Consider the following 16,794-nt stretch of genomic DNA (forward strand, 5'->3'; position numbering starts at 1 on the left):
TAAAGAGCATAGATTAGTCTCTGAATACCCTTTATTTATTATTTTTACTGCACACAGACATTTAAAACTGAAAGTACATAATATTTAGCACACTCAGTAGTAAGCTTTTTTAGCCATAATCTGTCCATAGCAGGGTGTATGTCTCTCTGTTCCTTTAGTTGTGATTAAGCACTCTCAAAAGCAGCATTTAATTTTTCATCCACATGTTAATTGCTTCCCCTCTAATTACCATGAAAAAAAGACAGAAACCTAAGTCTTCATGCTGAGCATGAACCGCTTCAGATGAACAGCTCATTCATCTGAAGCTGAACAAAAAATCGTAAATGTGTCACTTCATTTCTCTTTTTTTTAAAAATTCAAGTCCTAAATAAGAGATAGCCACAGAGGAGAGCGAATGATGAAATAATTTACATTTTTCATCATATCTGGTCACATTTCATTATTGTCTTGCTCTACAGCAGTTATATGTGTTCAGTGCAGCTTGACGGTCTGTGCTGAAGAACCTTGCAGTTTTACCTCCGGCGTTGGGCTTTGTTTATTTTACCTGCTGGAGTGTGTACGCGATGCGAATGTGGGTGAATCCCCGTGCCAGCTCGCGCTGAGAAATTAAAAGGGCCTTCTTTCCTTCTCTGTGCATATTTAAATCCTCGCGTCTCTTCCTTTTTTTCAGCCAAGGGCCCTGGTTGCCCTGTACACCGAGCTGGTCGCGCACACTCCCATATGCCGGTGCGGCTACACATATGCCAGCGCACCTGGGTGTGAGTGACCGGGGAAGCGTTGGAAGGACGGAAGCCAATGAAAGCCCCAGGCTAATCTCCCTGTCTCCGTTCCCCCCGCAGTGGGAAGACAGCCATGCAGATGGGCAGGGATCCGTCCGTGCAGCTGCCTCGGCCCAACCTGCAGGTGCTCAGGTCTCGCAGCAAGACGTACCCGAAGAGAGTCCCAGAGCCAGCGGGTGAGCTGCCATCTCTTCTCATTTCTTCCCCATCACAGTTTGTCTTTGTTTGTGCTGAAGCACACAAACTCAACTGTTAGCCTGCCGCTGGCACAGAAATGAATACAGCCCGCTGCCACTTCTATTCATTCTGTAGCGCAGCAGCTTAGCGTCTTGTGCAGCTGGCACAGGTAGCCCGCAGGTGACTGATTTGCTATTTTACATCTGAGGATGAGAAATGTCTTGCATTACATTCATTCAGCAGATGCTCTTATCCAGTGCAGATTACACAGTAAGAAAACATGTATTTTCACCTGAGTTATGTGAGTAATTGTGCCAGACAAGGCTGACAACATTCAGACCAGCGTGCATGTCCTATACATGTACTTGCCAACCGAAGCCCTTCCTCTGGTATCAAGCTTCAATGACTTGATACCAGACTGTGGGGCATTGACTGTGGGTCACTGTAGCTAAGACCAGGACTTAAGCTGGATATGCCATTTAAAACCCTAAACAGGATTTGGTGTTGTATGACTAAAGCACTTTACTTTTTATGTTATTGAAATAAAACAGACCAATACTGTTCTTTTTATATATTTTGGATACAGCATATTGCCTCTTAATTATACTTTTTATAGGAAGCATTTTTCTACATTCTAAGGCTGTAGCTAAGGTTCCTTACAACTGATTTGGGCTACAGCTGTTTTTTTACGCTCATTTTGAATGATGACAGAATTATGGCATTTCATCAAGCTTCATGTTTCACAGTAGAGGGGAAAGCTGTCCTTTCAATAATTACCCAAGTGTGATCCTTCCCAGGTGTGTGGAATTCACACTTTCCAGCTCCTTTAACACTAAATTATAGAAAGCCTTAATAAACATCCCAATTATCTTCACTTGAACGATTCACATTGTTTACACAGCATCTGTCTCTACCCTGCTGGGAAATGTAGTTTAATATTTCAAATGAACCCAACACATGGCTGGAGAGACAGCATAAAAGCAATTAAAACAATTGTGATTCTGTTCTGTTATTTCATATGCAAGCTTCAAAAAATAAGTCAATATGGTGTCTGTCCATGCCCCTCCATTCTAGCCATCCTATCTTATTTTGTTCCTGGAAATTTCTGCCTTTCATTATAACTGCTTAAATAATTATCGAGAGGTGCTTGCCATAATGAGCTGCAGAAAGGCAGACTGTTCCCAATGGTGGGAGGCTTCCCTGTACCCTATGATATTTCATGCCTTTTATTTCCCAGAGGGTGGCTTGACTAATAACAGAATCAGTTTTGGATCCCTCACTGTCTCTGAGCCTCTGTATGGCTGTGGCAATAGTGTGGGGGTTTTATTCGGAGGTCAATAATTACTGTTCTGTCCCCCAGCTTGACCTCAGACTCCTGCAGGGAACCTTGGCTCATAAATCCACAGCCTGGCTCTGTGCTCATGTACCTCAGTAAATTCTTACCTGCACCATTTCTTTACAGATACAGTCTTTCTTTCGCTGTGGCAATATGTCTTTAAATCTTAGTGATCCTTCTTTTGTCACCTGCAAGTTTTGCCGGGGTTTCCAATTGACTCTTACTAAAAAATACATTTTTATAAAATAAATTGTTGTTGGCAAAATGTCTATTGTTTGTTTTGACTGAAGTATTCTGAAGGAGAAAACAAGCAAGAACTACACACTTTCTCAGAAACAGATGCTAACAGTCAATCAACACTTATAGCCAACCTTTTCTGCTTGATATTTTTTTCAGCTTTTTTTGTTAGATTTACTACAGGGCACAGTGAAGTGTGTAGAGATTATTAGCACAAAAAAGGCACTGAAGGGCAAATTTCACCAGCTGCTAACACTGACAGTAACTTGCGGGGTTTTTGCTGATTTTCTCAATGGCAGGATCCAATCTCACACTCCCCCTCTGCAAACTCTTTTCCTTTTGATCAGGAACCAACAACATGAATCGATCGAACACGAAGCCTGAGAACAGAGACAGCGAAGGAACAACCAAAATCATTGCGCCCTCGCCCGTAAAAAGGTATCAGATATCTGACTGACAAAATTCACTTCAGGCTGCGTGTTTGTTTGAAGACTGTTTGAAGTTTTAAATATTTCTCCAGTGGTATTGCATGATTTCTATTCCTAGTTTATTGATAATGTTCAGCACACAGGAGCACACAGGTTATGAAAGCTTTACTTTGTTTCCTGAAGCTGGGAATAGTAGTAGACTGCAGTTTGCTATTGAAGATGGGCAAACCTCAAAACATACTGAGTTCATTGATTAGTGAATGTTACCACTGTGTATTTTGTGTGTCAAATTATCTGTTTGTCTCAGTCCTCTTGGCTCCAAAGTTTCCAAACCAGAGAGCAGTCCAGAGGCACAGCGTGGAAGACCCAGTGCACCATGGGATGAAAATGCACCACAGAGGTTTGATTTATAGCTCATCCTTCTGCGTGTCTTCTTCAGTGCAGCTCATTGGATGAAAAAGTGTGAAACTTGAAAGAGATCTACATCCATATAAAGTGTTGACACAAAATTAGTAGAATGCTGCTAAATAAGGAGAACTGATTAATATTCAACATACCATATCTGGCTAACATCTACCCTGTGCCATTGACTGGATATTGCTTATTATTAGCAATGGTTCTAACACAAAGTCGTTACTACTTTTAATAATGTCAGTATACTCTAGTTTTACTGACTAAAACAGATTTCAGTGACTCCTTATCACAGTTTTCATTTCCACACATTTCACCCATATCTGCAATGCACGATCAGTCTCTTAATGAAATGAGACTGAATCTTCCAATTGTACCATCCATTCATGTTTCTTTAATTATAGTACACTGGCATGTGTGATATTGAAAGAGTGCATCTTACAGCCTGAGACTAAACTTAGATGATGTGTGATGGTGTCATTCCTGAGTCTATTGTGCTGCAGAATTGTCAGAGGGTGCTGTAGAGCACAATAGAATCAGAGGGTGGTCTACAGCACCCTCTGACAATTCTGCAGCACAATAGACTCAGAAATGACACCATCACACATCATCTAAGTTTAGTCTCAGGCTGTAAGATGCACTCTTTCAATATCACACATGCCAGTGTACTATAATTAAAGAAGCATGAATGGATGGTACAATTGGAAGATTCAGTCTCATTTAATTAATATGGGACCAGCCTCGCAATTTCTGTGTTATATAATTGGATGGATTTTTACACCTGGATTCTTTACAATTATTGGAAGTTAATTAAATGTGATTGGTGACTGTATGACTGACTGTAATGAAATAGACTTTTAATTAAATTTGCCAAAAATAATAAAAAGGATTCCTATTGGGTGGCCATCAGAAATTCAAGACAGTCAAATTGAGGAATCAAATGAGAACAATGAGGAAGAACATGTAGGACTGACACAACTAAGAAAAGTTCTGTTCTAGTGTTCATTAAAGCAGTCACGGTATAGTACATTTTGTGTCATTGCTGAATAATAGCATTGTAGCATTGACACTAATCAGTGTGAATTACCTACAGTAATACCCCTTATAAATCCTCTACCATAAATATTGGATGTTTGAGCATTTATTTTGTGTAGTAATACAAAATGTTAACTGAACATTAGCTATACAAAATAATATAAATACATTTGTGGAAGTTCAGAAAATTACTGAATTTTAGAGATTTTAGAGAGTTTGTCTGTGAATTTTATAAGCATGTTTTAACCTTTATGCTATGCTCTGAGGGAACCAAAGAATCAAGGTATTCAGATTCTTGACTGAAATAACATTTAGTAAGAGAAAATCTCAGCAAGGATACGATATTGTATAATCACTCCTAAAATGCCAAAAGTACCCTGTCATAGGAGAAACATTACATTATGCAAATTAAAAAATAACTGTGAAGAGAGCATTAAGAGGGTCATCTATGTGAATGCTTTTGCAGAATTGAATTCCACATTGATTCAATTTTTTTTTTTAATACTGTAAGATGTTGGTGGTCTTAGTTTTTTTTTTTTTGGACTTCAGAAGAGCCTGTAGTCAATCCAAATGTTCTCCATCCTTCAAACTGTATACAAAGATCCAGCTTTCCTTGTACATTCCGTTCATATTCCTCTTTCATGTCAAAATGCACTGATGCCTTTGATAGAAAGTCAATGAAAATCAATAAAAAATTTACATTTTTAGATTAATCTTCGGGAAAAAGCTAATACATGTTTAAAAGCCCTGTCCGTGGTGAATCACTGCACCGCCCTGTAATGCGGATTAATTTCATATTTCCGCAGAATAATTCATTCAAAAAACATGGTTGGAGAAAAAAGGACGTTGCTGTGACTGACAGTGTACAGGCCGCATTTCGCTTTTTCAGAGCAACACCTCATTTAAATTTCACAAGTGACCTCGGCATTAAATATTGAACAGACACGTGTAGGAGGCAGTGGGGCTGTGCAGGCCTGAAGACGCTGTGTGTGGAATTGAATGAGTGAGCGTTAAAAACCTGCCAGTAATGGGACCTGGAGACTTCTTTAAAAGGGGACGCATTATCACTTTGTAGGGTGTGTGTGTGTGTGTGTGTGTGTCCCTCACTTTGTCCTGCTGCAGTAGCATAGAACTCACAATGGAGGAGGGGGAAGGGGAAGAAAATTGTGAGAAGGGTATGTAGCATTGGATCAATGCTACAAATTTACAACAAATATGGAGAAATTAATAAAAAATAACTGGATAATTGCATTTAAAGCACTGAAAGCTAAAAGATTAATTAAAGCTGCAATACTGTGTCATGCTGTATTATCCAAAGCACAGGTTGTTTTTCTCCATGTTAAATCTCAATCGTCCAAAATTAACCCTGGGAGATGAACAGGTGACCACTGACGCTTTTCATAGCAATATGAATTATTTTAAATCAAAACTTCTTATACATTTACCACAGCACATTATCAGGTGTAACTGGAAACTATTGTATATATTATTTCAAATGCATTGTGACTAGGGGACCTTACTATTAAACATAATCACCATTTCCACATTTGATTAGTATTTCATGTTTTACTTGCTCTGAGAATTTTGCTCTCACTAACTGTGGAAAGTTATAGATTAAACAATGAAAAGGCAAACTAAGTCATTTCTGGATCCTTTAAAGCTACATACTATCAGGGCCCTAATGGAATCCTAGCAAATAGCCTTCAGCCACATGCCTGTGACCCAGTCCCCTTTGTTGAAAATGGCAGGTCATTCCAGCTCTCTACACATTTTAAAAGCAGGAGCTCACCTTGCATGTGGTTTCCTGCCAGTATTGTGGCCACTGAAATGACTTCTAGTTGGAATGCATTCATTTCACTCAACCCGGAACTTTTTCAAAGTCGTAGATTTAATTTATTTGATCCCTTTAGAGGATGAAAATTGATTAGACAAGGATTACATTTTGACCTAGCATGAAAGAATCAAAGCTCTAATTTTGAATTGCTATTATATTTAATTCATAGAGTGAATTGGTTGTACATCGTATTCAGGACAATGCATATGCTGTGGCTTTGTTATTAGTCTTGGGTGCCCTTATAGACAAGCTCTATAGTAACCATCAGTAGATATTTATAATCAAGGAGTGTCTTCCTGTTTCAACTTCCAGACAGGATGCTGATGTGTGTCTCGTCCAAGCTGTGTGTCTCATCCTTGCTGGTTTATGCAATGTGCCAAACATTTTTGTATTCTTATTAGGCCTACTTTTTTAACCAAGATATTTTCACCAATATTCAGTTCTTGCCTTCCTTTGTTATCCAAAGACTATACATCTGATGTAAAGTTTTTGTTTTTATAGGCTAGATTTTAATGAAATAGCTAGTTAGCAACACATTTGCTGAATTATAGCTTTTGATATACATGGAAAATTGCTGTTATTGCTAGCTAACAAATTATTTTGCTTTCCTCTCAGTGGTCTGTACAACTCAGCCAATGAGCGAAACAAGTCGCCAAAATTCCCAGCAGCAAGGAGGCGAACCCCATCAGGAGGAAGTGAGAACGAGCCATCTCAGCTAGCCAGACGCAGGTATTCATGCCTGAAGAGAGTGAGCATGCACGCACACACACACACATGCACACACGCACACGCGTGTATGCGTACACGCACACACACACACACACACACACACACACACTCGCACACGCACATGCACGTGCACGCACAGGCACACGCACACGCACAGCTCTGATCTTCCTGCTGCCACTTCTTCAGAATGATACACTGGCCTACCTGCACTATCAGGTACCCCTGGGAAACGGCCTCCCGGAGATAAGGGAGTGTAAATACAGGCCTGGTTAACCACACACATAAATACTGGCCTGGTCAACCAAACGCCCTACTACTATGTGTCCCTTGTACATCTCTCACTATCCCAAACACTCCTGCTCATCATTTTCTATCCATTCTGTCACCCTCATAGTATTGTCAAATATTGAAATATGAGCAAATTACATTTTTGTTTGAATTTCTGAAGCTCAGAAGCTCAGAACACGTATTGAGAGTCATCGTTATCCGTATGTAATATGCTGCCCTATAATGAAATGCAGACTCAGTACATGATGTCCGTCACTTGAGAAAAGAGAAAAATGCCAGTGAAGATTTAACTAAAACTGGTGCTAAAGATGTTATATGTTCTTGTATATAATCAATATTCTCTCAAAGCGGGAGTGTGGAGGGGAAAATGTGCCAAAACACATGGTGAAAGTTTGAACCCCAGAATGCTGAAAAATAAATGACAAGGGGCGGTAAGAAAACTGGATTCAGAACGGCACTTGAGGCAAAGAAATATAAATGTCAGAGGGAAATTTGAAGTGAAAAAAGGATAGTAAAATAGCCAAATAAAAAGCCGGTAGTTCTTTTTACTCTTTTTATTTGAGATCCTCAATCCACATTCCAGCAAAGTAGTGAATCCAGAATAATGAATTGCTTGTAGGTTGACACAATATTTCCATGAGAATTCATAAAGAACAGTAAGGATCATTCATTTTAAGTTGGGTAGATAGATAAATAAGAACTGCTCAGTCTGACTGAAATCGGACCACCACTCCCTCTAGTGGTGGCATATGCAGAGTAGTACTTCATGATACTATAATATGCACAAATATTCTGAGGGACTATGATTAAGTAATGATTGGGCACTTAATATACACACAGAACATTATACCTCATTTCTATCATTTGTTTTTTCTTTTGTAATACTTTTTGATCCAAAGCCTTTTTTCCTCACAAAAACGGCATCAGTTTAATATTCTATGTCAAAACTATTTACAGTATAAGCATAAATAAATGTAGTCTTCGAGTTAGCCAGTAATATTCAGCACAGTAATAATACACTGGTAATGTCACCACATGATTAGGTACTCCTATTTATATTCTCTAATGTATTTTGTCACTCCATTATTTGCAGAAGGCAAACCATGCTTAGCATGCTTTGACTGTCTTGAGTATGTGGTCCATTCACAGCAGTCTCATACAACATATCAATTCAACATTCAGAGCACACACCATGCAAGGGCCAAATGTAGCCATGGTTTGAAGGTCTTACAGAAGCATTTCCACCGCTCAAATGCACTAATGAATATACTTTAAAGGCTTAATATCTTGGAAGAAATGCATATTGAAGCTTTTTTTGTTGTTGTTTGAATGGCTGGAGGCAGAGTAGTGGGTTGCTGGTAATGATTGTGGTCTCGCTTCACACGCTTGGCTTCAGGGAGAAATCCTGTCAGATAGCACCGAGTCTTAGAGGGATGAAGGCAGGCTTTTGAATATATGTGGCCACTCATGCCCAAAAGTGCTAAATCAGTCCCCCTCACTCAGGCATGAATAGATTGAAACTGTCTGCCGTTGTGTTTCAGGAAAGGCCAGAACAACGACGATCCCGAGGCCAAACAGCAGCGGAGAAGGTAGGCTGCTCATAGTAATTAGTTATAAGCTTATAAAATCATCTGTCTTGAAAGGAATAGAATTCTGTATTGAATCTTTTGGTGTAGAGGTGGGCGGTATAAATGGTACACTGGTAGAAATGTGTGGCACAATATGAATTGTGCTATATCATCTATACCGCTCTATGGATTTTAATGATTACATTAGAGCATCAGTGCAAAAAAAAACAGCTCAACAATAAGGAGTGTCCACTGACCCAGGGCTAGGAAATTCAGAATTCCAAGGCAAAGAAGTCATCTAAGATTTGGTGGCAGCGATTGACAGATTCGTATTTAATAAAGGACTACATTTGTTTTTTAACCAGTACTGTCGATTGATATTGACACTTTTTAGTGCAAATAGACTGTATGATCACCTTAAAAAGTGGTTATATTTATTTTGGCAGCTGGGATAGTGGAAATATACCTGGGGCAAGTGGAACACTCTCGAAAAAATCCTCAGTGTCGAGCCCTGGCAAAGATACTGTTCACACTGATTGCATCACAGCTTGCTAACCCTTGCTTCTATCACTTCAGGCAACATCACTGAGAGGCCAATAAAAAACACATGGGTGTGATTCCCTTTTACATGAAAACAATAATGATTAATTAATAATAACCTTATAAACTCCAGGGAACAGTTACTAACCCTCAGTCTTGTATTCCTTATAAAGCATGTTGAAATTAGGAGAAAAATATATATACTGTGATATATATATTGTTATCAACCAAAACTTGAAATATATTGTGATGGAAATTTTAGGTCATATCAGCCAGCCATATTTTTGTATGTAAAAGGCCTATACTTTCTAACATTGATTTAATGAAATTCTATTTGAATTTAAGTTATTGGGTATAATATTTTTCTATGTGCTTTTGTACATCATTGTTGAAGGTGTGTGCATATGTTTGTTTGAATGAGTGTATACAGTGTGTGGCTATGTTTGTTTGATGGTGTGTACATACGTTTGTGCTGGGTAAGCGTGTACAGGGCATGACTATGTTTGCTTGTCTGAGCACCTGTGAGGGAAATAACCTATTCAAAATCTGCATTTACAATCCAGACACTTCAGTTTACAGTCATGTTAAAACATTTACATTTTTCCTGATGGAATATGTGGCCTTCTCTGAATTCTCAGTGCTGAATGTAGTAAGCTCACAGCTATATGTCATTCACTACTGTCACATACACTGTGAAAAGAAATGTGTCACTGAGCTTCAGAATCATTTCTCCCATTTAATAAAAGCAACTGAAAGGTCACAGCCTGCTTTTAGCAACACGGTAGAAGCAGGAAGAAAGATGTCACCCCTGTATGGGCAAGTATTAGCTGACTAATGCCCAGTGTTTGAGTGAAAAATGAGAACGTTTCAAGTGGAGTTTCCTTTACATCCTGTTAAATAGAGGACATGAACCTGTGCATGTACTCAGGATTTCACAAGACTATATATTGTATGTGCATACACAAGATTTTTGTCTTCAGAAGTACTCTGAGACATCATACAAGGAGATGTATTTCCAGAGTGTATTAGTCAGAACTGCTTCACGGCTGTGGGACTTATTACAGAGAGCAGCGCATCATATCTTAGTTGACAGCTTGGGGAACGCTGCCTTTGCCATAGGGAAATGTCTTTAACGTACACCATTTCACTGGCTTTCTTTATCTCTCGCTTCTCTGGTCAAATTTTAACCTTCGCTTTTTCCCTAGGTCACGTTCCCGTGGCAACACCAGCAGTGGCAGCGAGTCAGAGAACTCCAGCAGGGATCATCGGAAGAAAAGAAACAGGTAGGTTTCTTCAGTGTTCAATTATTTACCTCTGGCATTCATGGCGGGATCGTCTTGTGTGACAATGTAAGATCAAGAACTGACAAACCATATCCAGAGGACAAAACATGTCTCACAAACAGGACCATCTCCACACTGGTGGCTATCCTATTTTGAATTCTTACACATACTGCACTTCTCTGGATACATTTTTGAAGGGTGTTTCACATAAGTTGTTCTGCTCTTTTAATGAAATCTTTCAATATCACTCTTCCATCTTATGGAAGGAAAAAGCAAAAGATAATGCCAGAGAAATACTCACTCGACTCGACGACCTCTGATGTGTGTCAATATATGTGTACCTCTAGGGATAGTATCATTTTCATTAAATATCCAATAGCACCACATATGGATAATTCCCCTCTTTTATTACACCCCTGTCCTCCCTTCTCTTTAATGTGTATTAGAGGAGAGGGGGCTGGAGGAAATGAGATTTCTATGACTCCTCTGGGAGCTCTGGCATGATGGTATACTGTTAGAGACCCTGGCCACATAGAATGCATTTCATAATTTCCTAGATTATCCGCATCTTTTGGCAAATAAATAATTGATATAAATTTTATAATGTTGCTGAAAAGGGGGCAGAATGTATAATAAACTGGTGTGCAGTTTTAATATTGAAATATTGTGTGGTTATTTCAAAAGGTGACATCTGCAATGACAGCAGTGTTGGTCTATAATTTCAGAGCAGATATAGCTGTAAAGGTAGTGTGTAGCTGTACAGCTGGTATGTGAACGTGTGTACTTGTAGATCAGTAAAATGTTGTGTTGCTATCCCCAAATCTGAATGTGTTTTTTAAACCAAACAATTACAGTGATATTGGTGTTTGTGAGCATGCAAGTGTGTGTCTGCGTGTGTGCACATAGAAAGCACTGGTGTGTTGTGTTGAAGACAGTGAGAATTATATGTGTATATCTGACAGTTATATTGGTTCTATTGTTGTGTAGGCTGAGTGTATACACAAGTATGGCATTGGTATGTGCTGCTGTCGAGCTGAGTAGGAGTTCTGTTTATGTATTTGGCAGTTCAGTAAGATTTGTGTGTGCATGTGTGTGTGTGTGTGTGTGCTCGTGTGTGCGCGCTCGTTTGTGCCGCCCAGGTCTCGGCAGGAGAACGAGATGGTGGACTCCGCCCCTCAGTGGGAAGCCGTGCTCCGTCGGCAGAAGGAGAGATCGCAGAATGACCCAAACTACCGCCGGTCCAGACACCGGTCCCGATCGTAAGCCCTAGGTCCCCAGACCCTCTTATCCTTTCAGTTCGCCACACAGGCCCATGCCTGCAGTTTTTTCAAACAAATATTGATCCTGTGTTATTTTCCTTTCCACTGGTGTAGCGGTTAATAATCTTGAACCCCAGAGATGGTGGTTGTCTCGGCCCCAGTTATCCACAGACCTGGATGCACTCCAGTGCATCCGATATTCTACTCACTGCATGGGCACGGTCTGTCTGGAAGTGGGGGAGAGACAGGGGTCAAGATATATGTGGCCTGTTTATTTTTCAAAAATGAACAGTGGTGTGTAGAACAAAGAAAATGTGAGACTCGTATGCATTCTACTGCCGCACCAGTAACTAATGGCAGGCGATAACAAAACTTAAGGGCAGGCATGTAGGGTCATTCTTCCCCAGTAAGATGCTCCCTTGCAAAAGAGATTTTTCAACTCAATGAGACTCTGTGGTTAAATAAATTTTGAAACCAACTATAATCTGTCATTTTTTCAACTTATGGCTATTGAAATCAGAAAATTCTTGTACTTTTTTTTTGTAATTCGCCCATAATTTCACTTCTTTTTAAAAAGTTTGAGACAGTTAAAGCCCCATAAAAGAAAGGTGGATTTTAGCTATGCTTTTGAGGTAGGCCTCTTCCCACTCCAGCAGAGCTTTTCTTGGCAGTGCTTTGAACCATCTGATAAATTGGAAGTAGGGAGGGGATTATAAGCCTAACAGTTGACTTCACTTAACTCTGCCTTCCACTCACTTATAATGGTCATGCATTCGGCATGTCTGAAGCCATCAGCTGAATTTGAGAGCATTTTAGCAAAGATACTAAGTATGTTCCTATGATTCCCCTACATTATGTGTATAACTACACTTGTTTAAACCAAGTGCCTGTGTTAAAACATACTGTAACACCCTCTTACAAGGCATTTCAGTTCTATAAATTAGTTTTTATATGGAAAGACCAGTACATTGCAAAACAAAGGCAAATCCATTCATTGGCATTGCAGAGATAGATTACCTTTCAAAATAGGCTTATTGCACAGTTAAATACATGTGTGGTGACAGCCTTTCAATGTTGAAGTGTAGCTGGTCTTACATGATTCTGCAACATGTTTTGAGAGGTTTTGACCATCAAGTTTAACTGGGTCAACAAAATGGCTTTTTTTCTATTGTGAACAATGTAAGCATACCAATGATCTGTTTTTCATCTATGTAGAGATTGCCAAATTACACAAAAGACAATAACAAAGGAAGAACCCAGCAATCAATGGGGCAATCAATACAGTTAATTGCCCCTCAAGTTGACATCTCATTAACCAAACAGATTGGAAACACCCCAATGGCCCTGGAGTGACCCTGCCTGTGCAAAGCAATATAAAGTACAAATCAAAAACACTGAATCCACTTTTGTTCTCATCTCAAAAACAAAAAAACATTAAACCAGGAGCTCTAGCCTGTCCATCTGTTTTCCAACTGTACTGAAATCCAGTCAGAGAATGCTATGTATGAAGCTCAAAAGGCAAAGCTATTAAGAACAAAGGAGAGACAAGCAAGGCAAAGGAACTGCATCCCTAGTGCTGGAGATCTGGCCTTGGATTCCCACCAAGAAGTTAAGATTTATTCATGTGTCCAATGAGAGAGGCCAGCAGCTGTGTTGTCAATACAGCAGGTGCAGCTTCGGCAAGTCTCTTTGCAAATAGGAAATGAGGCTATGATTGAATTTGTCTCCCTCGTGTGGGATGGATAGGGTAGTGCAGCAAAAACATTAAATGTTCCAGTGATAGTATTTCATTTGATTTCATTTAATGTTTAAATCCTGAGATTCCATTGTACATATATAGCAAACCCTGAATGAATGACCCCTTTTCCTTTTATATTGCTCACAAAATGACACTGTGATACAATAAAGAACTTCTCTTCCTTTACATTTTGCACATTGATCTCTTTCAGGAGAAGTCCAGATGTCCAGGCTAAAGAGCAACTGTGGAAACACATTCAGTGAGTTTGGTGCCAATTGGTCAGCTGACTGCAATATAATCCTTCGTGGGAAACAAACAGTGTGTAAACAGACGGCTTATTCTTCCTCTAGGAAAGAACTGGTGGATCCCTCAGGTCTCACTGAAGAGCAACTGAAGGAAATCCCCTATAAGAAAGTCGAGTGAGTGCAATCGTCCAGGCAGTTTAAATTAAGCACCAGCAGGCATTCAGGAGTTAGGGGAGATAAAACATTAATCCCTGCAGGCAGCCAATGTTAAAACACAAATTGTTTTATTTATTTACATTTTATATTATTATACCAATTGTAGACTCCTTTTGGGGCATACATAATGCTCTCATAGTTGTTCAAAGAAAAAGGTTATCCTGCTATATCTCTGATTTGATGTGATGTGAGGCTTGCACTTGAATTAAGTGTAAACTAATTTAATTCAGGTGGATTTGATGCTGCAAACCTGATCTCATATGTGTATCTGTCCAAAATGGCAATGGTGAAAATGACCATAACCAGAGTGGGTCATTGTATCTGTCATTCCATCTTTAAATGCAAAGTAAGCTCAGAGGTATTCATTGCATTACATGAAATATTAATTATAATGCTTTTACAAAACCATCCCCTCTGTGGCTGTGCTACTTGTAAATGAAGTAATTTGCCAAAGAGTGACCTATGCTTACTTCATCACAGAGCCATGAACATACTATCAAACGGTCACAGGTGATGATGTGTTATCTGGCAGTGGTGTTATGAATAGGATGGTTGAACCATGTACTGCTTCGTAAAAAGGAGTATTAACACCCAGTCTACAGAGCAGTCTTACAGCAGGCTGTGTTGCAGGACTCAAGGTGACCCTATCCGAATACGACACTCTCACTCGCCCAGGAGCTTCCGTCAGTACAGGAGGTCCCAGTGTTCAGATGGGGAGAGATCTGTGCTCTCAGAGGTCAAGTAAGTCCTAAGGCAAGGAGGGATGTACATTAAACACAGAAATAGCGCATCTGTTCACAAATGCCACTCATTGGGAATGTTCATTGTGTGTTTGTGTGTAAGGTACCGATTGTAATTAAATGTTTTGCAAGTGTTGGCAAATGTTTCATTCCTTACAAAAATGTTTTGATTGGCAGTTGTGGTAATTCATGGAACAAGTTAAAATGAAACATTAACCTACAGTAATTTTGCTATATAAACTTAAGGACAAACCGTACTGAGGTTACATTGTATCTGGACCTGTAATTTAGCTGATGCACTGGAGTGCACAGTAACTGCTGTTCCTTGCATCCAGCCGTTAATTGTGCGGCCCACACTGTCATTATTTCTCTGATGTCCACCGCAAGCTCTCGGACAGACCTGGTGCCCCCCCTGCCCGTCACCCGCGCAGCCGATGCCCACGGCTCAGGTGTCCCTCCCGCCCAACAGGTGAGTTCTCTGGGCCCCTCCCCGTGTACCCCTGCTCCACGCAAGTGCCAGCAGTGTAGCATGGAGCATGGAGCACAGATCATGGATTAAGGATACTGTAGATTAAACTCCAAGGTGAGTTTAAGACAATAAACCAGTCTGCCATTTGGTTTGACAGTGCGTTTGTGTCATCGGGATTGCATATCTATTGCAAATGTAAAATAAAATAAAATAAATCTTGGTTGGTGATTCAGTCAGGTCTGAACAGCTCTGGAGAGACCATTAGGTGCAATCCGTAGGACAGCCGCCTCTCAGTCGCTCATTTGATTTGGCTCTTTCTGTACAGTGATTCCATCTCAATCTGTAACCCTCTGCCTTTTCTGTGCAGTGAACATACACAATGCACAGCCTTTCTCTTTTCTGAAAGAATGTTCTGGTGGAACGGAATGTAGTCAGGCCACCAGAGAAAGCAACCCCGTGTTCTCAGACATTCTACTATTGGATCATATCTATCCTGGGGCAGATTATATGCCGCTTTCATTCCATTTCTGATGAGATTTCTCCTTTTTTCTTCTTCTTTAGAAAAAGAATGAATCCAAAGATAGCCTCTCAGAAAGCCGAGACCTGGAGATCAAAGGCAGCAGCAAGGCGGTAAAGAGCGTTCACACTCCCAAAACCAAGACGTGACCACCGTTTTCACCCAGACAGAGAGAGGGTCTGCTGTTGCTTCAGGGCAGAAACAGTGGAACAAAAACCCAGCTGGAGGGACCACGGATTGTACCGGAAGCACCACCGCATTCAAGTGCTTTACTGTCATTGAAGTTTTCCTGTGTATATTTTAGGTAATGCATGGCTGCTCATTGAATAATTCAGGAGGACTCTATAGTGTAGAAAATGTGTGTAGATTTGGATGCTTCCATTCTCACTCCTGTTCCGGTGATCTCATTGTTGTCAGGACCGTAAGGACTTCACTAACACTGCCGACCTTCCCACACTGCATCCAGCGTGCAGCATGGCTAGCATGCACGGCTGCCACATTCCGGGAAAAAAGGTCATTCTTTGCATTTCACAGCTTTCTCTCAACAGTCTGTTGTTGTGTGATGCTGCCCGGTCAGTAGTTCAAGCAGTTCGATTGTAGCTGTGTTGATGTTCAGAAGATGGACTTAAAGGATATACCCCAGATGCAGCGTGCCAAAGGACTTAAGGGGTGCTTTTGTTGCAATGACCTTCACGTGGTTCAACCTCAGTTCCGTACAGTATTAAACATGGTGTTTCATGCAGATGTCGCAGCTTTACATCAGGATAGCCTGAGCGTTAAATATGGTTGAGTGTTCCGTCTCTTTCTACTGTAGGACCTTTGCTGCCGTAGCCTGACTATTGCACATTGATGGCGGTTTGTTTAGCCGTTTCGTTCAAATCACTCAATGTCATCGTTGAAATAGAGTTTCAGTCACCCTGAATAAATGCATCCCCCTCTGCTACATGTAGCTTTACTTCTTGTTA

At 40.2% G+C, this 16,794-nt stretch overlaps 1 protein-coding gene across 5 annotated transcripts in view; it reads left to right on the forward strand.

Annotated features, from left to right (window-relative positions):
* Nucleotides 1-16,772, forward strand: part of epb41l4a (erythrocyte membrane protein band 4.1 like 4A) — a 74,179-nt gene extending 57,407 nt beyond the window's left edge. For 4 of the 5 annotated variants that reach the window (XM_064309335.1, XM_064309337.1, XM_064309336.1 and 1 more), the window contains 12 exons: nucleotides 840-955; nucleotides 2,877-2,967; nucleotides 3,265-3,357; nucleotides 6,853-6,966; nucleotides 8,796-8,843; nucleotides 10,568-10,645; nucleotides 11,785-11,904; nucleotides 13,854-13,901; nucleotides 13,993-14,061; nucleotides 14,719-14,844; nucleotides 15,231-15,312; nucleotides 15,874-16,772. In XM_064309335.1, the coding sequence (XP_064165405.1) occupies nucleotides 840-955; nucleotides 2,877-2,967; nucleotides 3,265-3,357; nucleotides 6,853-6,966; nucleotides 8,796-8,843; nucleotides 10,568-10,645; nucleotides 11,785-11,904; nucleotides 13,854-13,901; nucleotides 13,993-14,061; nucleotides 14,719-14,844; nucleotides 15,231-15,312; nucleotides 15,874-15,978 (1,090 nt within the window). In that variant the 3' untranslated portion in view covers nucleotides 15,979-16,772. The remainder of the gene's footprint in view (nucleotides 1-839; nucleotides 956-2,876; nucleotides 2,968-3,264; nucleotides 3,358-6,852; nucleotides 6,967-8,795; nucleotides 8,844-10,567; nucleotides 10,646-11,784; nucleotides 11,905-13,853; nucleotides 13,902-13,992; nucleotides 14,062-14,718; nucleotides 14,845-15,230; nucleotides 15,313-15,873) is intronic. The other variant, XM_064309338.1, reaches the window with a different exon arrangement.
* Nucleotides 16,773-16,794: the final 22 nt, after the last annotated feature.

The sequence above is a fragment of the Anguilla rostrata genome, chromosome 14, assembly GCF_018555375.3.
Source record: "Anguilla rostrata isolate EN2019 chromosome 14, ASM1855537v3, whole genome shotgun sequence".
Lineage (NCBI taxonomy): Eukaryota > Metazoa > Chordata > Actinopteri > Anguilliformes > Anguillidae > Anguilla > Anguilla rostrata.